Here is a 24,813-nt window from a genome sequence, read left to right on the forward strand (position 1 = left end):
TCTGGTCTACCTCCCAGTCGAATTTGAGGTTTTCTAATTTATCCTGCAGGTCAGTCTTACCTCTTCAACGCCACCTTCTTTGTGGCTTCCCCTAGTGCACAGGCCTGTGCAGAGCCCGCGGCAGGGTCCCAGCCCTACCTGCTGACCCATAGGGAGCTGGGAAGAGGGTACGGCCTCTGTCAGACTGAGGGTCCCAGCTCTGTCCTGACAGCGTCCTTGGCCTGATGCTGCTGCTTGTCTCTGTCCGGGCTCTACTTTGTACCCGTCTTGTTATTATTCTTGCTTCCTTGTTTGTGCTGAGACTGTAAGAGAAATAAGATTAACATTCTCTGTACCACGTGCCCTAAGTCAGGAAGGGGACGGAGGCCTTGCTCCAGGCCACACAGCCTGATCTCATGCTTTCAGGTCTGAAGGAGCGAGGCTTGCCCTTGCAGAGGTGGGCAGGAGAGGCGGCTTTCCCTGCCTGCCCCCTTCCCCCGTCTGTTCTGCACCTTCCCCCGGCCTGCTCTGGGCTGGGAGGCTGACTCTACGGCCTGCCTCACCTGCTCCAGGTTTGTCGACCAGGGGAAGGGACCGGCAGGGGCGGAGGGAAGAAGGAGAGAGGTTGGGTGTTAGCTCCTCCAGCTCCCTGACCACGCCCATGGCCTCTGTCCACAGCCCCGCTTCTGCCAGGCACCCCTCTCCGGACTCAGTCAATACCCACTTCCCTCTCCCTGCCCCTTCATTTCACGTCCTTGGGGAACCTCTGGTCCTTCCGGGATCTCTGAGAATAGTCCCTTCATCAAGCCCTGGGCCCAAGCCCCCGTTTCCTGCTGCGACCCCCACTGGCACAGAGACCTTTGTCTCCAGCCCGCACAATGGGCTGCGGGATCCTGCGCCACCTCCTTGGACGCTTCCACCACCCCACCCGCCGCCCTTCCCCCTACTTTTCCTAAAGAAGTTGGCTTCCAGCACAGGCTTCCTCCTGGAAGCTCTGGAACAGCCAGTACACGAGCCAGAGCCTCCTGCCGTCTGAAAAGCGTGGGCGTCCAGCTTCCAAATGGCTCTCAGCGCTCGTGAGATGCCACATTCCCACGTGGGCCGTGGGAGGGGGCCAGGTGGGGGAGGAGCAGCGAAGAGGAGGGACGGGGGCTGGAGACAATGCTGAGCTGGACTGGCGTCCAAACCAGGAATCTTCCTGCGTTTTCATGTGTGATTTTTCATGTCGTTGCTTCACGACAGGCACCAGCCCAGCCCCTCCCTGGGCCGCGCTGGCCCTGGCGCTTGGCTCGGAGACCGCTGGGCTGCCCGCCTGCCCCGCGCATTCCCAGCGTCAGCCAGGGTCCGCCCTGCGCTCCCCGGTAGCCCAGGAAGCTTCGCGGCCCTCCTTCACCCTGGAGCGCCTTCCTTTCTTACCTGCTCGCTCCTCAGCGCCCGCCCCGTCTCCCTCCTCCCCGCCACGGGAGCGCGCAGACCCGCCAGGCTGCCCGAACTAGCTCGCCATTCGCAAGCGACTGTGGGATATTTTTTTCACCTTTATGACCATTTTGGAAGGTGCAACATCTGCCCAGCCTATTTCCTCCTTACCAAATTCCTGAGATAAAAGAAGGAGACTGAAAGCAAATCACCATCTCAGTCCAGTGTACTTTTCATTCCCTGGGACCCATCATTTGCTTTTGGTTCTCCATTTATTTCCTTCTGCTCCCCAGCTCCTCCCCCGCTTAGGACACCGAGACCAGCTAAAGAATAAAATGGTCTGTCCATAGTTTATTTTTCTTCCACTCACAACAGGAACCTGCACTGTTTGAGTTGTTAAAACCCCGATTTTTCCTTGATATGAGAAGAGTCGTCAAAATACGCTTAGTAGGTTTTAAGTCTTTACAAAAGACACCAAAAACTAGTGTATCATCTACTTCAAAGGGTCCCCTTTGACAGCCATACCAATTACATTTTTAAAAAGTAAAAAAGTTCTAGTTTGATACTTTTGAATCTTTTTTTTTTTAATTTTTATGTTTTATTCCTCTCCTGTGTGATTTGTGTGCAGACTTCTGAGAAGCAGGTTTTATAATTAGAGATTCAGCCAGGCTAAATCACAGCGGCAGAAGCTTATGCAACTGCTAAAAACCTATGAGTTAAAAATGGAATTGTCTTGCAGAGTGGGGAAGGTAATAATATCAGTGATGTGAAAATAGAAAGTAAGAAATTAGTATTTCAGCAACTCAGGTCTCTTACCCACATTTTTCTGCACCAGAAGGTCTTGGTGTCATTTTCCAGACTGAATCGGAAGTGCGGTCTCTCATTAGAAAAAGAGAATTAAACTTTACTTTCACAAATTCAACCCTCTGCCCCATTAATTCGGGGTCGGGAGCCCTTTTTACTGACTTCTGGTCATCATATCACAAAACCCATTTCGCATCTGTTGGAATCCGTATGCTCACTTATGCCCATAAGGAAACAGATTTTATGTTTTTCTAAGTGGGTTTTGGTAATTTGCTATTTTAAAAATACTTCTGAGACCTTTACAGTTGCCATGGCGATATAATTTCCATAAACATGATTTTGGTGGGGATTTTTGCACATTGAAGGCTGAGGTTGATGTGCAGTGTTGGGGGAAAGTAGGTGGTGAGTTTGGCAGCCAGCCCATTGCCACTTCCCTCAAATGTTGCAAATTGGATTTCAAGAACTTGTGTTGATGGCAGAGATGTGGCTCTGCAAACAACACAATGGACATGAGAGGCCCCTGGGAAGCGCACCTGACTGGGGAGAGGAGGCCAGCCCGCTCCCGGGATGGAGCCAACAGGTGGTGCATCACGGGCGCCTGCTCTGCGGATCGATGAATGGTCCTGCCCTGGCCAGAGTAACCTGCGCTCTCTCCCCAATCTTTGGTCTCATAAAGCCCTGGAGGACCAGACACCCTGGAGCTGCCCAAGGGGTGGTAAAGAGCCTGAGAGTTCTTTTTTCCTTTTATCCAGGTTCATCAGGGGGGAAAAAAATCCCATTTTAGCGCACAATACTGTGAACGTGCTGAGCATTTGCAATGGATAGTGCTAGGAAGTAAAAACATAATGTTAGCTGTTAAACAAGAAAACATTGATAACAAATAGATGGTTTTATGGCCATCTTGAATGCCAGGGGTTGAGGAAAGCAGCTTTAATTAGAAAAAGAGGTAGATGGTCCCAAGGGCACTAAACTTTTTATCAATGATGCTAGATGTTTTGGCTCACAGGGGGGCTTTGTTTGGCTCACTGTTAAACTTCATTTTCTAGAAAATGGAATATACAAAGGGATCGAGGCAGAAGCAGAACAAATAAAGGAGAGAATTTTCTAATGACTAAAAATGTTTTGGAAAAGCATTTTGCGGGGATTATGACCAGGAAGAGGAGTTAAAGACAGAAGTGTTAGCGTGAGAGAATTCCGCCCTGGGTCCCAGCGCCAGGCGCTGCGTAATTGAGCACCTGGGCACAGTACAGGCATTTGAATCATACAGGATTATGAATCACAAGGAATAATAATTACTCCAAAGCCATTGCATTGACTGTTACAATTTACATAGTGCCGGAAATTCCAACAGGGCCACCCAGAGGAGGACATGCTAGACTTCCTGTCTGACAGAGTGCTGATCTCCGTTCCTTGAAAGCCAGACTGTGATGTTTGGGAGAGGCTGTGTGTGCACATCTGGTGTGTGCGCCTGTGAGCCTGCACACCTTGGGTATACGTACATGCGTAAGCTTGCATACCCCGTATGTGTGTGCATGTGTGAGCCTGCATACCTGTGTGTGTGCATATGTGAGCCTGCATGCCCATTGTGTGCTCATGTGTGTGAGCCCGCATGCCTGATGTGTGTGTGTGCATGCGAGCCTGCATACTCATGTGTATGCGTGTGTGAACTTGCATATCTGGTGTGTGTGCATGCATGAGTCTACATACCTATGTGTGCATACACGTGTGAGCCTGCACGCCCAGTACCCTGAATGCGCCCGGGACAAGGGTGTACTCAGGGGTTTGCACAAGCCTGAAAGTCACAGAGCACCAGCTCTGCTGCTGACAGTCTCACCCTCACATGGTGGGAAAAGGCCAGTGGACTGTCCGATCTGCAGACTCTGTGGCGACAGCAGCCGCTGCTGACGCTGTTGACTTGTTATTTAAGTATGTTTATTGAAAGAGAAAGAGTGACGGATGAGAGACAGTAGAGGACACTTTGTGCTTCTAGAGTCAGGAGGCTCTGGGTAAGGCTCATGCCAAGGCCGAGCCCTGAGGATGCAGAATGGAAGGCGGGCACTGCTGCAGCAGGGCCTTCTCTGCCTGGGATGTGGGGATGTGACGGCTGTCAACCTTGGGAGCGGTGACTTGTCCTGGACCAGGCGCCAGCCTGTGGTAATGCTTTCCAGGGCTCCTCTGGGGGCTCCCCAGGCGTTTATTTTGCCCTGAAACATCCCGGATGAATTTGGCAGGGAAAGCTGCTGGAAGAGGCTCACTGCCCCAGCCTGGGTGGGACTCAGAACCAGAACGGCGCCTGCAGCGCTACTCCAGCCTTTTCCCTGAACACACATTTAATTTAAAAGCTTTTTAAAAATAATGCATCAGTAGCAGGCAGCTTGTCTGGGGCTGGTGGGCGGCAGGGAGGAGAAGGCAGCAGCCGCAGGCCTGGGGCCTTTCTGCCTGTTGCCCCCGCTGGTGGCCACCGCCCCTGCGCTGGGGGAGAAGCACATGTCCTTGGACTCAGGGCTCCTCACTGAGGCCCGGACATGCCACGCAGTGGGGAACCGTGCCCGTGGAGTTGCCCCCTGAGATGTTCCTCTGTGCTGCAGGGTGCAGGAGGCCAGGGCTGGTCCTTGCTCTCCCTGCCAGGAAGGATTTCATTCTTTGCGAGGGAACAATATGTAGAAGCAGAAACACCTGCCACATTTCCCAGAGGCTCCCAGAGCGAAGGACATTTGATGATGTAGAGCCAGGGACCCAGAATTTTTTCATTTATTTTTGGGGTGCCTCCTTTTTCTGGGTATAACATCTTTATTTTGCTGAGGGCCAAGATCCCACTCTACTACGTGATAACTGTAACCTTGAGCCAGCCGCCTAACCTCTCTGTGCCTCAGTTTCTTCACCAGCAAAATGGGGATAATAATAGTACCCACTTCATAGGACTCTTCAAGGTTAGAAGAGCAATTACACTAAAGTGCTTAGAACAGCACCTGAAACATAGTAAGAATTACATTTTCCTACCTGGCTCTAAAGGATTTTTTTTTTTTAATTTCCCCCTTTCTCCAGACTCTAGTAACCACCACTATGTTCTCTGTTACTAGGAGGTTTTTTTGTTTGTTTGTTTTTTAAGATTCCACATGTGAACGAGTTTACGCAACATTTCTCTTTCTGTGTCTTATTTCACTTAGCATTATACCCTTGAGTTTCATCCATGTCACACAATGACAGGATTCTCTTCCTTTCAAAGGCTGAATTATATAGATAGTAGATATATTACATTCTAAAATCTATCGATCCGTTTAGGTTGTTTCCATATCTTGACTATAACGCTGCCGTGAACATGTGAGTGAAGATATCTCTTGAAGATAGTGATTTTATTTCCTTTGGATATATCCCAGAAGTGGGATTACTGGATCATCTGGTAGTTCTATTTTTAATTTTTTGAGGCACCTCCATGCTGCTTTGCATAATGGTTGTAACCAATTTGCATTCCCACCTACAGTGCATGGGGTTTTCCTTTCCTCCCCATCCTGATCAGCGCTTGTTATTCTGTGTCTTTTTGCTAAAAGCCATTCTAACAGGTGTGAGGTGTTAGCTCATTGTGGCTTTGATATGCATTTCCCCAACGATGAGCGATGTTGAGCATCTTTTCATGTATCTGTTGGCCAACTGTATGTCTTCTTTGAAGAAATGCCTATACTGCTCCTCTGCTCATTTTGTAATTTTTAAAAATAACATTATTATTATCATCCTTGGAACTGGTGCTGAGGGGAAGCCAGCCCTCCCCCACTCTAGGTCCAAGGGGAGCCTTGCTGTGTGACCCAGCGGGTCCGCCAGACGTCAGGTCTTTCCAATCCCCCTCAGCGCCACACCCCTGGGCTGGTGCAGCGCCAGGCTCCTCACAGGCGCTCAGTAATCTGGGGACCGAATAGCCAGCCCAGAACATGGCTGGTGTGTGGTCCTACAACCTCAGGGTGCATTAGAATCCCCTGGGGAGCTTGTTAAATGTCAAGTCCCAGTTCCCACCCTTGGAGAGCCTGATAGAGTATTAGTCGGAGTGAGGTGGGGCCGGGGAACTTGTATTTTTTAAAAAGAACCCCATTTGAGCAAAAGTCTTGTTGTGTGGCACTCTAGTGCCCCAAAGCCAGGGTTGCAGGAGAAGAAAGAACCCAGGAGTGACTGCCTACACAGCCATCCCTGCCTTTGGGGCTTGGGTGGGGGGGAGGTGGTGTCTCCCAGGGCCCTTCTGGTAGAAACACCAGGAAGACTGGAGCCTTCTAGGGAGGGAAGTGGTGGTTGGGTGTGGCCTAGCAGGAGCGTCCAACCTTTTGGTGTCTCTGGGCCACACTGGGAGAAGATGATTGTCTTGGGCCACACATTAAATACACTGTGACACGTAATCACACACACAAAAAAATCTCATAATGTTTTAAGTAAATTTATGATTTTGTGTTGGGCCACATTCACAGCCCCCTGGGCTGCATGTGGCCTGCAGCCACAGGCTGGACACCCCTGGTTTGTCTAACTTGGAGCCTCTCTACAGGGAACAGTGAGGTTTGTGATTCCTAGAAACCCTAGAAGGAGCCCCCAGGAGACCCCAGGACAGGGCTATAGCTCACAGGTCCCTTTCAATGTCTCTGCACATCAGTGGCCCTCTCGTCCCCTCGTCCTGAGCTGGTCCCTTCTAGGAGGTGGCCTTCACCAGCCCCCTGCTCACAGTTGACAGGCATCTTTAGCCAGGATGGTACCCTCCTTTCTGCCCCAGGCCATTACCCCACGCTCTGAAAGTGGCTCCTCTCTGTGGGTCCTTGGAGCAGGTCATTGGATTTCCTGGAGGCTCAAATTGGGGCCCTTGGAGACCAGCTGTTAGTTTATCCTAACTGGCCGAAGAGAAGATGCAATGGAGTTGAGTGAGGAGGAATGTGCTTTTTGTTTAAAGAAACATCTGGGATTTGTTTCTTAGCAACAGGACTCATCCAGCATACACTGGCAGAGTCAGAACATCCACGAGGGCCTGCAGGCACCATCTGAAATGCAGCAAAAATTTGTGGAGTAGAAGAGACCGGCTGAGCATAGTGCCTCCAGGAGGTAGAAGGACTCAGAACCCTGCGCAGATGCAGCAGCCGTTGGCTTAGACTGGAGAGAGCTCCAGGGAGAGAAATGTGCCTGCCCACGGACGGCCGCTAGGCTGCCTCCCTCCGCCTGGCTTCCTGCACCTGCAGCCCCAGTGTCCCATCAGGTGGCTTTCAGACGAAGCTTGTAATTTGAAGAGTGGCAGGTTTGAGCCGAGAGCAGATATTAGACTCAAATCTGGAGGTTCTGAACCTTGTTTTGGTGCGGTCGGATCCTTTAGCCATCTGGTAAAGTCTGCGATCTCTTCTCAGAATGACGTTCTTTTTAATGCATTTAATACATAGACTTACACAGAAAACCAAGGGTACTAAAAAACAGTTATCACAATATTTCTAAAAATTTGTGTCTAGAAACACTGTGCTTTTGTATTAATGCACTGAATAAGAAGTGAGTCTAATAAGTACCATAATTTTAAAATAGTGGTGAGTGTCACTGTTTTGAGAAATCTGCTTCTCAGCCTCAGTGTGGTATGGAAATATCTGTGATTTCTATTGGTGATAAAGGCCAGGTTCTGCTAATATTACTGTGTTTGTTGCCTGCATCCATAACAAAAGGAAAGGTTAAAATTGAGTTAGGTTCATGAAAATAAGGAAGTAATTTTAAAAAATCCCAGTTCATGGATCCCCAAGGGGTTTGTGGATTCCAAGTTCGGACCTCTTCCTTTCTTTATCTTTATCTTAACCAAAGTTGCTTAAAAAGCTATGTTGTCAGAGCCGCTACATATGCATGGACAGACAGACAGACAGAACAGAGGGGCAGTGAAACACTGTTGAACAAGTAGAGCCAATAAATAAGAATTAAAGGGCATGGAGGTGTTATGGTTGCTGTGAAAATTGTGACCTGTGTCACCAAAGAACCCCGTGCCATCACCGTCCTCCGGAGGGGCATTTACAACACAGGTGTTCTGGGTCAAGGTCATGGAGATATAACTTGACCTTGGAAAGATGAGAACTCTTGGCTATGATATTCTTGGGAGACAGTCTGGTGCTTTTTTCAGCCTGTTTGTCTAATATCTACTATACTCATTTAACAACTTTCAACAAATACGTATCAAGTGCCTAAAATGTAGTAGCCGCTCGAACCCAAAGTGGGGAGAGCGTAAGAGTCCTGGGCAGCCAGGTGGCCGGGAAGGTGGAAAGCGAGCTGATCAGGTAGCATCAGGGGCAGAGCTGGCCTCACTGTGGGTGCCCGAGACACAGGTCAGAGGGGAGCCCGCTCTGCCAAACCATCCTCTCGCCTTCCCAGAGTCGCTGAGTCAGCCACTGGGCAGGACCCCTGGGACCCAGGCGCTCTGGCTGCCCACCTCGGGGGAAGCCACGGGCAGGCCGCCCCCTCTGGCTCTGAGCAAACCCCGCGGGGGTTCTGCCCCCTCGCCGAACGGGGAAGTCAGGAGCCTCACGGTGCTGGTTCTGCCAGAATGGCTACCTTCTGCTTCACAGGGCCAGGGCCACCGGAGTTAGAGCTGGAAGGGTTCTTGGGCCGCATGCCGCCCAAGCATCTCATTTTACAGGCAAGACACCAAGGGTCGCAGGTGAGAGGGTCTCTCCCAGGTCACAGGGCAGCAGCGGAGACGGGTGAGAGCCCTGGCCTCCTGACTACGAACCCTGAGCCATGCAAGGTGACCGTACCTTCCTTCTCCCCCATGGGGAGGGGGGATGGAGGCCATGCCTGAGTCCTGGGCTGGTTTCAGGTTCTGTGGTTTGGCTTGTTGTTGTTCTAATACAACTCTCTTACAAGCAGTTCAACCCCTGTCCTGCCACCGCCTTGCAAAGAGTGCCCACCTTGGGGGTTTTGTAAGGACTCAAGGAGGCTTTGCTGGCAGAGCCCTTGAACAGGCCTGGCACAGAGCAAGCCCTCTGGGGGCGGGGGGAGGGTTGTCACTCTGCCCTGTGGCTCCTATAGGAAGGGGGACACCCAGGGGAGGGGAGCAGAGAGTCCTGGAGTCACCTCCCTGGGGAGCCGCGGGTTCCTGGAGACACAGGTCAGCCTGCCTAGCTCTCCCACGGGCCCCCACTCTCTGGACCCGGCAGGTGCCCAGGGTGGGTAGTGTGGGAGGTAAGCAGGACGGAGGTGAGCCAGACCCCTGAACTCAGCAGCTAGGCCCGGCTGGTCCCTGGGTCACGGGGAGCTGACGGGAGCGGTTAAGTGGCAATGGCGACGTGTGGGTGAGAGCAGACAATGGGCCAGCCTCCTGCTACAACGTGGGGACAACGTGGGGGTAGCTCTGGGAATCTATAAGGGGACAAGATTTCCCAGAGTTCCGTTTCTGAGAGGGGGAAAAAAAGTAACCAACCGTATCTACAGAACGGCTTGCCTTCCTCAGTCACTCTGTCCAGGCCCCTTGCAGGCGATGAGAACCTTCGCGGCCCTCCTAGCTCAGACCCGGCTTTCGCGTCTGCAGTCTCCTTGCCCTAATAGGAAATGTCTGGTGCTGAGTTTCTCCCCAGAGCCTGCCTTGGCGGCTGGCCTGGGTCCCAGCCCCTCCCCGCATCCTTGGGCCTCCTCCTCTGTCTATTCCTGCTTGTTTAGAGTGCTGGAAAGCACTGTACTGCCCGGAGTTGCAAAGCCCCAGATAAGCCTGCCTCCACCTAATGAGTTCTGCTTCGAGAAATCCATCAGCCGCAGAAGCGCTCTGCTTGACCCTGTAATTCCCTCCCCAGCTCAGTAATCAGCCGAGCATCCCCGGAAAGGCTCCCAGAGCCTCCCCCACTGCTCCCTGCCAGGTGGATTGATGGTCTGGCTTCACTCTGGGTCTCAGAAGCACCTTATTAGATGGGGTGACACAAGGTCTCCTGGAGCTACTGGCTTGCAGGCGGCTGCAGGAGTGGTGTTAGAGGGACAGGGATGGCTCCAGGTGCAGAGGTGGGCATGCTGTGTGTTCTGGGGTCCCCGGAGCTCTGATTTTGGGGTTCACACACTGCTTCCCTATCGGCTGGACCTCTTGAATCAGCTTGGCATTCAAATCAGGGAAGAAACAAGGGATTCTTCCTAGACTTTAAAAGCCACGGTGAGATTAAATTCAGTCGTGGGGAGATTACAAATGATCAGTGCTCCCAAGGCTGCTGCCTGGAGTGTTATGTCCCCGGTAAAGGCTCACCTATTACTGGGGTTGCCAATGACTAGAGAGTTAGTAGACATCAAAGGTCATTTTTCTTACTGTGGTAAAACATTCATAACATAAAATGTACCATATTCACTTTCTAAGTGTCCAACTCTGTGCTACCACTAATCTCCAGAAGTTGCTCACCATCCCTTACTGAAACCCTGTGCCCCTGGAACCCTAACTCCTGTCTCCCCTCTTCCTAGTCTCTGGTAACCTCTATTCTACCTCCAGTCTCTATGGAATCATACAGTATCTGTCCTTTTGTGACTGGTTTATGCAACTTTAGCATAACGTCCTCAGAGTTCATCCATGTTGCAGCATGTGTTGGCACTTCTTTTTTCAGGGCAGAATAATATTCCATTGCAGGGATACACTGCATTTTGTGTATCCACTCATCTGTCGATGGACACTTTGGTAGGGCATTTAAAAAAAAAATGCAGCAATTGTTCTAAGGGGCCCTAGATGTCTAGCTGGGGCATCTGACCGTGGTCTCCAGGGTTGACCTGGAGCATCTGGTTGCCTGGGAGGGGGTGTGCCCAGAGGCGAAGAGGAGAGGCACCTCCCTGGTAAGGTCTCTAGTGCGGTCAGCAGTGAGGTTGACTCCCAGCATCCTTTGCACCAGGATGACTAGTCCAAGCCAGTCTTGGGACACCATGCCTATGGTGGGTGACTGGTTCAGAAATGACAGGTGACCCAATGATGAGGGAATTGTTTCCTTAGGCCTAAAAGGGGGCCACAGGGAGATGTTATCTTTATTTTTCCAGACGTTGTCATGTTGAGATTGAGTTTTTTGGAGCTGCCGTAGCCACCTGGGTACCAGGCTAAGGCTGAGCCAACACCGAGAGCGGCAGGCAGCGCGGAGCCAGAGAGCCCTTGGTGGCACAGTTGGACTGCCTAAGAATCCAACCTCTGAACTACCTGTGGGCCTCCTGTCATTTGAGATGGTAAATGCTTCCTATCACTTAAGCTGGTTTGAGTTGGTTTTGTGTCACTTCCAGCCCAAAGCAGCCTAAGAAACATCAGCTGTGGGAAGCTGTGTTCCTCTGTGGGACCCTCCCAATTGGCTACCTTTGGAAACAAAGCATAAAAGCAGGGGTAATTTACCAGACTCAAGAATGACACCAGCCTGCCATTAGCTGTAAGGATAGATGTAAGGTAACAAATAACCAACTGTGGTTGCCACATCAACTCATACACTGCGTATACACCCCGATGTGCCCAGGACCTTGGCTGGCGTGCCTGACATCCCATCGGCACATGTGACATGAATGCCAGATGCTTCTCTCTGTTTGAACCTACTTCTTGGGGTCCTGTGGAGGTGGCCCAGGGCATTTCAGCTGGTGATGGTCTGACTCCATGTGCAAAGATGTCACAGCATTTCGGGGAAGTTCACATCTATGAGACGCACTTTTATGGATGACCCTCCTGTCCCGAGTGCCATCAGTTCCAGCGTGGCATGTGGCTCAGAACAAGCTGAGCACACCCTCCGATCTCCCTAGGGATCTGCTCTCAGGGTGGCAGCACATTCTTTTGAAATTTTTAAATCGTTCCCAGAAGACTCACCCAAGTAGGGTGACATACATTTCTGGAAACAGCCAATTTGCAACCAAGGGAGGTGAATGAAGTGGGTGACTAAGCTAAGCCCCAGCAGGAAGTTGTCCCTGGCACAGGAGTACACACACACACACACGGGCCACCCTGCAGGGCACGGCGCCAGGAAGGAGCAGGCATGTCTCCCGGGACTGTGGGATCCCCAGCCAGACAGGGAGCACCTGAGGACGAGGTCCACACAGGCCGCCTTCCGCCTTCCCTCCTTCCTCCCTGGTCCGCCGGGCGGCTGGGGTGCCGGCTCAACCAAGCCATCTCCCTTCTTGCTGTTGCGGTCCTGTGGCCACCGAAATGAACCTACAATGGCTCTCAGGGGCTCTGGGACCCGGAGTCATTTCCTGGCTGCCAAACAAGTGTCCACCTTCTCAGCCCACCTCCAGCAGGTGAGCCAAGCCTCCCACTCAGCTGGGAGCCGCCTTTGCCTGCTTGCCTGGGAATGACGCTCCAGGGTTGGGCGCCTCATTCCAGAGGCGTTCCTGGGGGTCGGGGTGCTTTATCGCAGCCCTGGCGTAGTCGCACAGCATCATTTATTTTTCTGTGCCAGCCGCCTGTGTGCCATCTGTCCCCTGGTTTGTGTGACTGCTACCTGGCCTTCTCTGTGAGCAGCAAGGAACTGTCTGATGGACAGCCTTGTCGAGTTGGATCCTGGCAGGTGCCTGAAACTTTTTTATAGCCAAAAAAAGAATTTGTTTTGAAAAAAGAGAAAAAGCTACCTCTAACTCTGCATAGCAGAACTATTTTCATTTTGCTTCGTACACTCCAGTCCGTGTCCACACATGTAAATATTTTTCAATAGTCCCCAGCACAGTCTATATACTATTTTTGTAATTTCACTGAAAGCACCTGCTGACTTGCTGCATAGTCGTCATACTCACCATTTTTACTGGCTGCACGATACCGCGGCATATGGATGCGTACGGAGCCTTCGGCTTCCGGAGCCTGACCCACTGAACTTAGCAATTATAATACTTTTTTCTAGAAAGGTGAAGAGTAGTGCCATTGGCTACAAGCCATTGTGAGAGCAAGAGTCATTGAGACCTTCAATTACATTCTCTTGTTCATCGTAGCTCCTTATTCTGCCCCTCAGCATTGCCTCCTGGGGGCCACTTCCCCGATCGCCTGCCTCTCAAGTCTGGGATAGTGGCCTCCTGATATCCCCATCTATCCCTTATTCAGTGCACGTGATGTTCTAAGTACTTGCCACACACTAACGGAGCCCTTGCATCCCGTATGTGGCAGGCCACTGTCATTATCTTCATCTCATAGATGGGGAAACTGAGGTCTAGAGAAGTATGTCACTTGTCCGGGTCTCGGGCCCCTTGGGTGGTGGGGCCAGAATTCGGGCCCTGGCATGCTGACGCCAGAACGCACCTTTGTAACCACAGTGTCATCTTGCTTCTGCCGCCCGTCACAGTGGTGTGTTCTGTGCCTAATTTGTCCTGCTCATGACTCTCGGGGATCCCTGAGGGTCGGGACTCTCCTTTTTGTTTGGATGTACGTGGATTTAGCCCAGTTCTTGACATCTAGCAGGCGCTTCATCAGTGCTACCCGGATACATGGGACAATGAGTGAATGAAAAGAATCTGGTGTGATTCTAAGGACGAGGCCATGTTGTGCCCGGGAACGCAGGCCTCCAGGCCAAAAGGTGTGACTAGAAATGCTCTGTGGCCACCCACAGGCCTCCGCTGCCCAGGGCCCACGGGCGGGCTGCAGGCAGCGCCGTCCTTCCACGTGTCTGGTGGGTGTGGCCACCTGGGGACACCTGGGGACAGCTCCTCATAGCACTCCCAGGGACGAGCACCCCCTGGGATGAGCATACCTGGCCTCACACACATTTCGGGGCTGCAGACCCAGGGAGCCCTGTCCCCACACTAAGGAGAGAGTGACTCAAGGTCAGCAAGCCCCATGGGGCATGTGGCAGGTGCTTCATAAATGTCATTTGTCGTTGGGGTCATCGATGAGGGTCACCCATGAACCCAGAGGTGTTAGCCTAGCCCCTGAAGATGAAGGATGCCCGCTGAGGTGAGGGGTGGACGCAGGACTGGGGTCCCCAGTCTCTGTCCCTGCAGCAGCCGTCCCTGGGAGTGGCTTTGGGGTTCCTGGTGCTGCAGGTTCTCTCCACGGTGCTCGCAGAAAGGCTCCCCGGTAGCTGGGACCGTGGGTGGAGCCCCGCTCTGTTTTCATCTCGGTGTCCAGCCACCCGTGCAAATCTCATCTCACCGGGCTGCGAATTCTCAGGAGACAAGCCGTCGTCGCCTCTAGCCAACGTCACCGCTGCTGCCCTCGCCCGTCTTTCCACCCGAGTGGCCACCCTTCGTGCTCGTCCTGTGGAAGCGGGAGGACGAAGCTCAGGCCCCGGGGGCGCTAGCAGCGGCTGGGCCCCGCAACCCTGGTCGTTACATCGCCTCCCCCCTGCCCTGCCCCTTCCTCAGTTCACCCTCTAGCATTTTTTTCAAGCCCAGGCTCTGCCGTGACTAGGTCAGAACGGGGAACAGAGGAACTCCGTGTGGTTACGTTTCTGCTCGGGCTCAGCGTCCTGGGGAGACGCCACGGCCTCCATGGAGCCCCGCAGGGCAGACCCCCTGGTCTGCAGCTCCCCGGACCCTCGAGGGCTGTCCAGGGCTGGGAGCACCTCTCAGAGCTGGCCAGGGGCTTAGCGGGGGAGGCTGCCAGCAGAGGAGTCGCTAACATGCCCAGGGGCCTGGTGCAAAGCCCGGCACCATTAAAACTGGTTCTCAGCTCCAGTCCCTCCGGCCTCCTGCCTGAGAACCAGTCCTGTGTCACGGGGAAGAGGGACAGACGAGGCGCTGATCTTACTTTCTCTGTCCTTGGAAGGCAGGGTGACAGATGTATTTGTGACAGCCAGGGGGGCGCCCTGTCCTCCTTTCTTTGTGCCGTGGACCCCTGAGGTTGGAAAATTTAAGGCCTGCCCCATGGCGTGGTAGAGACTAAGGACTGTCCCCCAGCGAGGTCTCACTTTGAGCCCCCTTATCTGTTTCAAGATGTCCCGCTACCGCCTTTCCCCAGGTTCCTCAGTCCTCGGATCCCGGGCAGCCTCTCAGGGGTTGCCTGAGGCCCAGGGAGGAATAGAGAGCGCGCCTGAGCTGGTACTTTCTGACGGAGGGAGGAGGGAGGGAGGAGGGGCCCTGGGCGCGGAGGGGCGGCTGGGGCAAGGGCAGCTTGGTTCCGGATGCCTCACATCTTCTCTTTACCGGGGAGGGGGCGCAGAAGCCCACCTGTTATTTTTCTTCCAGGAAACCCAGGCTTAGAACGATTTAAATCATAGTAAATTCACAGCCTTGTCTCTAATGGATCAAAGGTGCACAGACTGGCCACTAGGATCCCCAGTTATTTACTGCACTGAGATAATGTGCTTCCCAAACACTTACAAGCCAGCATTCCAATGGGCTGGCAGGGCCTCCCTGGGATCCTGTGTGCTGTTTGGAAAGGAGAAAACAGTTCACAGACCCTTTGTGCCACTGGTCCAGGATATATGGGTTGAAGGCACTGGCAGATTTAGAAGAACTTTGAGGGTGGCCAGGATGACAAATATACTAGAAAGGTGTGTTGCCCGGACCTATTCTCTCTCAGTTTCACAGTCTGTCTTCGCCCTGCAAGTTCCTTGCTGGCCAGGATGTGTGGGGTCTACAAACACTTCCTAAATGAGGACGCAGCTGTCCTCACAGAGCTCTGCAGCCTTGAACTCTAGGCTGACCGTCCTTGACCCACAGAGTTCCCCTTCGCTTTCTAAGGCACATATGGCCCCTTCATGGAGGTCTGGGCGCCTTCTCCTCACACTCTGTTCCAGAATTTTCTGAGCTGAAAAACCAGACTGCCTTCCCATAGCACATGCCAACGTACCGGGTCCAAAATCTTCTCCCCATCCCGCCCCACTGCTGAAGGAGCCAGAGCTGAAGGCGCGGGTGCAGCAGACAGAGCGTGCCGAGCCCCATTGAGGACCGAGACCTCATTTTCTCGGGCGCACTGAGACATGGGCACATCGATCCTGTGTACTTTCCAATTCTTTTTGAGTCTTTCTTCCTAAGACTTCTGTCCAGAATTGCATGTGAATTTACAGTCACTTCTCTTGCCTCTCCATTTCCAGTTGAAACAATCGCACCGTGATGAAAAGATGATGAATGCACCTTCTGAATTAGAATCGTGGTGCGGTGGGAGCTAGCACGGTGTATTTTCGGCCCAACCTCCATTGCTCTATGTGCCCCTCTAAGGTTTGAGAACTGTAGCTTCACAGGGCTGAGTGCGACCCTGGATGTGATCGCTCTTTCATCACATCCTGGCTCCGAATTAGGCAGCAGTCGGCAGTGGGGCCTGTTGTGTAGGGTGTGGCTTGTCCTTCCCGGTCCGCTGCGAAGTCCTGGCCAAGCCTTCCACTGCATTTCCTTCCTGCCCCCGAAGCCCGCCTTCAAGACTGTGCTCAACCAACCCTCCCTGGAGGAGTGACGGAGAGCGTCCAGGCGTAAGTCGCCGCCACGGACGCGCAGCACCTCTCAGTGACTGCAGAGCCAGCTGCAGGTGACATCTGGCTTTGACTTGACATCATGCTGCCCTCCGTCCCAGGGGAGCACTTTTTATCGAGAGCAGCTGCTGCAGAAGACAGCGCCGCCCTCCTCCCCGTGAGTCCCAAGGAGCCATGAGGCTCCCTTTCCAACACCGTGCCCTCCGCAGCTCCCCTGTGAGTCGTGCAAAAGGCTGGACCTGGTGGGGCTCTTGAAGGGCGCCCCCAGCCCCCGGGCTTGTCTCGGGAGCAGAGCTGCCCCCTCTCCTGATGTGAGGCTGCACCAGCCCTCTTCCGGCTGCGTCTCTTTCAGTGCCCACCAGAAGCAGGACGAGGGGCGGGAGCCAGGCTGGGGTGCTCTTCCCCAGAACCTTTTGTAACTTCCAAAACAGAAGTGGACAGGGGCTTCCCTGGCCGCGCTGCCTGCGTCTGGGACCTGAGCCCTGGGCCCCTTGGGGAAGCCAAGGACCTCAGCAGGGGCGGTGGCCAGAGGGGCGGTGGTTGTTGCAAAGCCCGCTGCTGCCTTTGCTGTCAGCCTCCACGTGTGGGGGTGGAGGTCCTGCTCAGGCCCTCTCCCTCAGGAGCACGGGAGCACCCGGCCCTGCCTCCGTTCTACGTGTCTTACAACACACTGACTTTGATGGCTGACAGCACCGTTCACTTCCCTTTGTACCAGTCGGTGTTGATGCGCCCAGGAACTTTGTGCTCAGCACCCGGTTCCCCTGCCCGGGCCACACGGGATCACCTGCCCCATTCAGCACAGAGTCCTGTGTGGACGGACGCCATTGGATGGAATGAAAGCCTGGAATCGTGGGCTCATTTCCCATAGGCCGCATGGTTTTCTGGCTCTTCTTGCAGGATTTGCAAACCTGATTGCACATTAGAATCAGCCCCGGGGGAATGCCTCTTTATTTTTAAACAGGCAATCCCTGGGCCTGTCCCTGGGCCTTTGGTGGCCTGGAGGTGGGGCCCCGGAACCGGCGTTTTTAAAAGCCTCAGTGTGAGATTCCTGCTGCACAAACCAGTTTGGAAGACTGTAGATCCTCCCCCGACTCCCCTTCTCAGCTTCTCTACACCCTTGACGCCACTCACCCCTTATCAGCTTATATCCTAGTCTCCCCTCCTTGCAGCTTCTCCCCAGCAGATGAACAAGCCTAAGACCCTCCTGTGAGCTTTTTGAGAGGGGGGCGCCCTGGAGCCCACACCTCATCCGCCCCTCTGGCCTCTGACATCCCGCCCCCCAAGGTCCTCCTCTCAGTCCGCCCCCTCTTGGCCTCATCAGACCTGCGGTTTCACTGGGTCCGCCCACCGTCTCAGCAGCGGGCGACCCTGGCTGCCACCTTCTGTTCCCTGAGACTCTTCTGGGCCTGGGCATCTACCTCACCTTTCTGATGGGTCCCCTCCGTCCCCTTTGCGGCCAGTTTGTTTGCTCACTCTAAGATATTGATGTCCCCAGGGTCTTTCCTTCAGCTTGCCTTGAACTCCATGCCTTCCTGGGGCGACCACATTCACTGCAGTGACTCCCACAGCCGTCATTGACCCCTCCTGAGTCCCTGTCCCCAGCTGCCCTCTCCTCAGCGGATGGACACGGCCTCTCTGGGTTTCCCACCTGGTTCATGGCCCCACCCTCACCACGTGGTATGAAAACCACACCGGCTCTGTGCTCCTGTCCCCTCTTCCCCTGTCATGCGGCTGGAGGCTGATCCTGGGGCATGACCTGCTCTGCCTCCGTGGGGTCCTTCCCACTGCCTCCCCCACGGCCATGACTCAGCCCCCGCCCCGCGTCGCCTCCCACGGGGATTTCTACACTGTCTCGCCTCCCAGCCTCCTACTGCACCGCATCCGCCCGTCCTCCCCTTGGTGACGGAAGGGGTCACAGCGTTAGCTCCAAAATTCAAGCCTGGCTCATAATTCCCTGTTGAAACCCTTCCCAGTGGCTGCCCGTTCCCTGCAAGAGGAAGCCTGGCTCGTGGGTCCCACTCCAGGCTGACCCCTGCCCATCTCAGCCTCATCCTTTTAATTTATGGGTGGCTGTTTTTTTTTAAATCAAAGTATGCGCTAGCTTGCTTTTTGTCGGGGTGTCCAGCTGCCCTTGGCCGCCCAGGCCCCTGTCACCGAGCTCCCGGACGTGCACTCTGGGGTGTCTCAGGGCTGCCTTCCGCCTCGGTCCCCGGGTCACTTCCCGTCAGCTTTCCATTCCCCCTCCCCATCACTTACTCTTCTGTGAAGCCTTTCCTGATCCGGCCCAACAGAATGTGTCACTGTTCGTTTTGTGACCCTGTGTCCCCACCAGCATATGAGCTCCCGGGGTGGGGGTGGGTCAAGCCCCTGCCGCCTGGACTCCGTGTTCCCAGGACGCAGCCCGGCATGTGGTTGGCGCTCATGAAACCAATCAGAACTGACACGCTGCCGCGGGGGCGGGGGGCGGGGGGCCCTTTCTTTAGCAGGTAAGACTCATTTAAAATAATTTACCTCTTCATATGAAAATGTGCTCAAGTCATTTTTAAAATTTCCTGCTGAATTGATTAAAACAATGTTTTTATATTATAAATCCATGCACTTAATCCTTGCCTTCTATGGCATATGTTACTTGGAATGGCAAAAGGTCCAATTACCGTTGTTTCCTAATTAGTGAAATGATTTATCCAAATTGATAATAATTAATAAGTTCTTTAATAATGATGAATGTACCTAAATTAATGCAACTGAAGGTAATACAGGTACATATTGTACAAGTTAGTATTATACACTGTGCTCATATTTTTATACACGTCTCAAGAGTTATTGTGAGTACGAGAGAATGGGGACTAAAGTCCCTCCCACACCACCCACGTGCTAAGGTTGTCTCCTCCTTTACATGAGACGCGGGTCAGCCCAGCTTAGCCCAGCAGATAAGACTAGGTCTTTGCGCATGTCATTTTTCGCATAGCCCTGCACGTCCGTGGAAGAGCGGGTTCACTAGGCCCTCCTGTGTCCCCAGCAAGCAGGCAGGTGCGTGAAACACGGAGGTACAAATATCTCTTTGAGACTCTGTTTTCAATTCTTTCGGGTATATACCCAGAATTGGAATGGCTGTATTACATGGTACTTCGATTTTTAGTATTTTGAGGAACCACCATACTGTTTCCCACAGAAGCTTGACCAACTTCTTTAGAAATTTTTAATGTAAGGATGCAACATCTTAGACTGAAAGAGCTTAGGCTTCTAAACTAGACAGATGTGGGATTAAATCTGGGCTGCGCTCTGTGGGCAAGTCTTTCAGCCTCTCTGAGCTTTGGTTTTTCCATCTATAAAATGGGGATACTAACAACCACCTGCAACAGCTGGAAGAATTCGAGGGGAGGCAGGTGGACGGAGGTAGCACTGTGCGCCGCTCCACAGGTGTGCCTGCCGTTAATGACCTCTGTGCTGTTTTTACGTAATATTTTCCCCACAGGCTCTTGTTCCTCTCACACCATCTTCCTACTTCAGTAGTGCTCTCTTTTTTAACGGTGTCAGCTCAGGTTCATCTCGAGGCCAACATGCAGGACGCGCTAGTTGAGGCAAAGGATGGTGACGTGCACTTCCTAACGGTCCCAAAGTCCCCTGTTTCTTCCTGGTCCTCTACCGAGCCCTCAGTCTACATCCCCATCATTTCTCAGCGGCTGCCTTCTCTGAGTCCCTCTTTCTCAGACACCTGCAATCCACCCAACACCCTGCCGACAGCTAATTTTCTTAAATCCCTGCTTCCCTTGTGTTATCCTCCTACTCAAACTCCTCGGCTGAGTGCAGTTCCCTAGAGATCGGGGCAAACCCCTCACGCAGGCCTTCCAAGCCTCCCATAGATGCCCGCGCAGCCTCCGCCTCACCCCACTCCTCCCCCACGTCCCCACTCCTGCCCCCGGCACCCCGTCCTGCGCCTTGACGGCAGGGACCGTTTCCCACTCCGTCTGTGTTCCCCTGAAGGCCCCTTGGCAGCCCTGTGCTGCGCCTCCTCCAGCTGGTTCCTCGGCCCCTCTAGTGTGGGGACAAGAGGTGAGCCCGGACTGCGTGGGAAGGGGCTGGACACGGGCTGCTTCTCTCCAAGCTCCCGGAGGGCGGGCTGCTGGCCGCCGCGGTGACGAGCGTACCTACCGCTGCATCTCCCAGCACCCTAACGTGGCTGTCCCCTCCGGCCTCTCACAGGGACGTTCGTCTCGGCCTTCACCGTGCTGTGCGGAGCCCGCACCGACCTCCCGGACCGGCACGTGTGCTGCGTCTTCTGGCTGAACATCGCGGCGGCTCTCATCCAGATCCTCACGGCCATCGTCATGGTCGGCTGGATCATGAGCATCTTCTGGGGCATGGACATGGTCATCCTTGCGAGTGAGTAGCCACTGGCGCCGCGTCTCCTTATGGGCCTGGGCCTGGGGGAGGGGGGCAGAGCGAGGCCAGAATGGTCTGGGCGTTTGTGACCCTGCTGGGCCTGGCGCTTGGCAGGGAGATCTGCTGGGCCTGCTCCCCCGCCCCCCTCCCTGAGGGCTCCCCTGCGTCCTCCTCACTAGTGTCTGTGGCTGCTGGGAATAGGGGACCTTCCCTGCACACCCAGTCGCAATGCCTGCTGGGACTCCTGAGGGCAGACAGGCACAGAGTAAGCCAGAGAGCTGAGTGAGAGAGGGAGGGAGCCCCCGGTCAGCTCCAGGAGCTCAGGTCCCCTGTGCCTACCGTCCCCTGTCCCTCCATCATGCACTTTCCAGAAAGAAGGAAAAAGCCGCTTGGTGCATTTTCCCACAGAAAACCCTGTAACTGTGCTTTTTTACAGCCAGAGCAGCATAATTTCTCCTCCTTTTAAACCAAGCTCTCTGTCCATGGGTGCTAAAGCCTTACTTCCTAATTGCTATTGCATAGGCCTTCACCAATCACTTCACACATACTTGATTCAGACACAGAACGATTTTGTGGAAGGGCTTAACCTTACAGCATCAAGTTTACCAAAGACGACTTGATGAACGTTTTAAAAATAACCTAGCAAGATCTCGAAAGAGACACTACCTGTTTTAGGCAGCCGCGCACGTTCCCCTGTGCCCCAGGCTCGTCCCCTGCATGCGCACTCACGCTGTCTATCTCATGAGGCCCTGGTCCTCGCCGACAGGGACCACGTCTCCTCAGGCATTCGTCCACCTCCCTGATCCTCCTCGTGTCCTACACGCAGCAAAACCTCCCCAGGTATGACTGTTAGTGCCAAAGGTGAGGTGTGCCAGGTAAGAACAGCAGAGGCAGAAGGGGAAGCCCAGGGTTCAGGGGGCCCTAGAATGACCTAGAATGACCAGTAGCCAATGTAGTCTGAGGTCAGGATCCTGTGAGGATCCAAGACTCAGGGTGCACACAGGACCAGTCAAGGCTTCGGGTCAGTGGCCGATCAGGTCACTCGCCTGAGGAAAGGCAGGTGCCAGAGCCTGCTGAGATCGGCAGGGCAGGGGGGTAGGCAGGCCAGGGCGCCTGGAAGAAGGGCCCCAGGAGCAGAAGCTGGGGAGGAAGCGGGTCTGCGGGACGACCAGAGCATCCCGGAGTTCGAGCCTTCACTGTGGGTCAGAGCCGGCTCTGTGGACGTCCCCGCACCGGCTCCAGGGCTGCTGCCTTTCTGTCAGACTTTTTGGAACACTGTTTGGGGGATGGTGGGCTTGAGGACTGCTCAAGAAAATTGTCCCACTTCACTGCTACCCGCTTACCTTACTCACCGGCCACCAGACTTGCTCACCCACCTCAGTGACCAGGTGCCTTTACACTTCTTCCAACACGTAAACCCACCTCCAAGGATGAATAATTGCCACTCTTGAGATGGTGCCGTGGGCTTGGATGGCTCTGAGCAACAATGGAGTGTGTCCCGGGGTGACTACTTTGAAGGAACTGTCACTGTTGACTTGTCTCCCCTGGTAGGTAGTTGGGTAGGGCTCCTCTTTTGGACACTCCAGCCCTTTCCTATGAAAATGAAAGGAACTTTTCCGTGGTAACCATAGAGGATGATTTTTCCTGTGGCGTTGTCAAGGGCGCCACTGGGGGGCCCTGGACATACCACTGGAGGGGGGATCTTAAGAGGGGAATCAGAGAAATAGAGATCAAAGTAGAAGTTAAAATCAGACACTCATAAACACGCCCCTCTATTTACATAGAAAATAAAAAACAGTGCACAGCGTGTCTTGATCATGGGTCAATACATACCTGGTAGTTTTACAATAACTTCTTTCTACTGCCAGGCCCATGGCGGACATTATTAACCAATGGTTGGCACTTTCTGCCATACGACCTTACCGCTCTCAGGTCAGAGCTTCAGGTCGTCACTGCTGACTGATCCAAGGAGTCTGCGAGACAAAATTATTTGCCATCCCTGGGCCTGCGTGTTTCGCAAGCATTAGATTTTATATATATGGCTCCTGTTTATGGCAGACATGCCTCCTGGGGAAGGGGAGCCCTCGCTGCGCGTGTACACCAAGGGGCTAACCTCTGGCCGCACGGCTGGTCGCTGCGAACCCTGAGCACCCCCGTTCCATCTCCTGGGCCCCCACCCCCCGTGCAGCCTCCCCTTTTTATGTTTCAGGCAGCCGCTCTCTCCTCGGTTTTCAGACTCTTTTCTCTTTTTCTTTCTCTTCTCTTCCTCGCGTGCTGCCTCACATCCCGCTCTGCTCCCAAGTTTCCCAAGGTGAGTCTGTGGATGGGTGCCCTGCCTGGAGGCTGGGCCGCCTGGGCGCCCCCCACCCCCCCGACCCCCGGCCACTGCTGCACCCACCCCCTCTTTCAGAGAGTCAGCTGGTTTCTATTTTTAGCTTTTTATTTTGGAAAACTTTTAAAGCTAAACAAAACGAGAGGGCTTAGCCTGATGACTGTCTAAAAAGCCCGACTTCAGCAATTGTTGACTCTTGGCCACTCGTGTTTCACATTACTCTTCCCATCTCACCCCGCCCCTAGCATGGGATTAATTGCGCCTAAAATTGATGAATAACCTGATAAATAAAGAGAAGAAAAACCAGTTAAGTCCATGGAAGCTCCTTTTTTGGCTAAGTCACCAGCTAACAGGAGGAAACAACTCAAAATTCCAGACAGTAATTTTATCCTTAAATATTTCAGTCGGTATCCTTTTTTTTTTAAAAAAAAAAAACTTTTAAAAAAAGATTTTATTTATTTTTAGAGGGAGAGGTAGGGAAGGAGAAAGAGAGGGAGGGAAACATCAGTGTATGGCTACCTCTCACCCCGCCCCCCCTTCACTGGGGACCTGGCCTGCAACCCAGGCGTGTGCCCTGACTGGGAATCGAACCAGTGACCCTTTGATTCACAGGCCGGCGCTCAATCCATTGAGCCACACCAACTGGGGCAAGGTAGCCCTTTTTTTTTTTTTTTAAGGTGCCCTTTCATACCCAAATAAATTAGCAATAATTTTCTAATATCAATAGTGGTCAATTTTCTCAATGGCCTCATAATTATCACCAATGTTTTAAAGGCTCGAAACCCTCCGTCCCCGTTGCCTGGGTCACAGCCGTCCGCCCGGCAGGCCGACACACGCCGGGGTACTCCCTCCTGTGTGCTTGTCTTCCTGCTGGCTGCCTTCCTCCTGCCCATCCGCACGAGCCAGCTGCCTCACTTCGGGAGCCTGACTGGCGCCTTCTTTCCAGGCTCTGCTTTGGGAAACCGCACCAGGCCAGGCTGCAGGGGCCGCTTGCCTGCAGGGCTGTGGCTTCAGGGGTGTGTTTGTAACCTTCCAACCGCCACCACCCACAACCTCCTCTCCTGTGTCTCCACTAAACCCCAAGCCCCACCGTTCTCCACGCACCCTTTGGGTTTCCATGGGAAAGCCCAGCCCTCGTGGGGAGTGGGACCCTGACTGTAGGAGCCACTCACGTCTCTGTGTGAATACCGTCTCAGGAGCAGATTCTATCTAGTCTGGGGCGCCTCCTGGAGAAACCCTGAAGGACAGGGGAGTCTCACCATCTCTCCTCTGCTTCCTCCTCACAGGCTACAAGGAGCAGGGCATCCCACAGCAGCTGTGAGCCCAGGAGCCCCCGGAAGTCCAGGGCGGCCCCTGAGGGCCACATCCGGCAGCGGCGGCACAAGGACCTTACATGTTGTCTTCTGCTGCGTCCTGGGTTTGGAGTGGAGAGGAGGCATTCAAAGATATTATTTATTTTGGAAATGCCTCTGCTGTTCTCAGCAGGCTCTGAGGGCCACCCGCCCCTCCCCCGCTCCATCCAGAAAGCCCTGTAGGCTCAGGCACCTGGAGTATCTGCAGGGGAGTGGGGGGTGGGGATAGAGAGGCCTGAGCGTTCCT

General features: G+C 53.7%; 1 protein-coding gene across 2 annotated transcripts in view; it reads left to right on the forward strand.

The window, feature by feature from the left end:
* STUM (stum, mechanosensory transduction mediator homolog) overlaps positions 1 to 24,585 on the forward strand; it is a 37,855-nt gene extending 13,270 nt beyond the window's left edge. Inside the window, exons 2-4 of one of the 2 annotated variants that reach the window (XM_054576469.1) lie at positions 20,703 to 20,882; positions 23,185 to 23,193; positions 24,501 to 24,535. In XM_054576469.1, the coding sequence (XP_054432444.1) occupies positions 20,703 to 20,882; positions 23,185 to 23,193; positions 24,501 to 24,535 (224 nt within the window). Of the gene's footprint in view, positions 1 to 20,702; positions 20,883 to 23,184; positions 23,194 to 24,500 lie in introns of both variants that reach the window. The other variant, XM_054576468.1, reaches the window with a different exon arrangement.
* Positions 24,586 to 24,813: the final 228 nt, after the last annotated feature.

This window comes from Pteronotus mesoamericanus, unplaced genomic scaffold (genome assembly GCF_021234165.1).
Source record: "Pteronotus mesoamericanus isolate MK-2021 breed Mesoamerican mustached bat unplaced genomic scaffold, CSHL_Meso_final contig_347, whole genome shotgun sequence".
Lineage (NCBI taxonomy): Eukaryota > Metazoa > Chordata > Mammalia > Chiroptera > Mormoopidae > Pteronotus > Pteronotus mesoamericanus.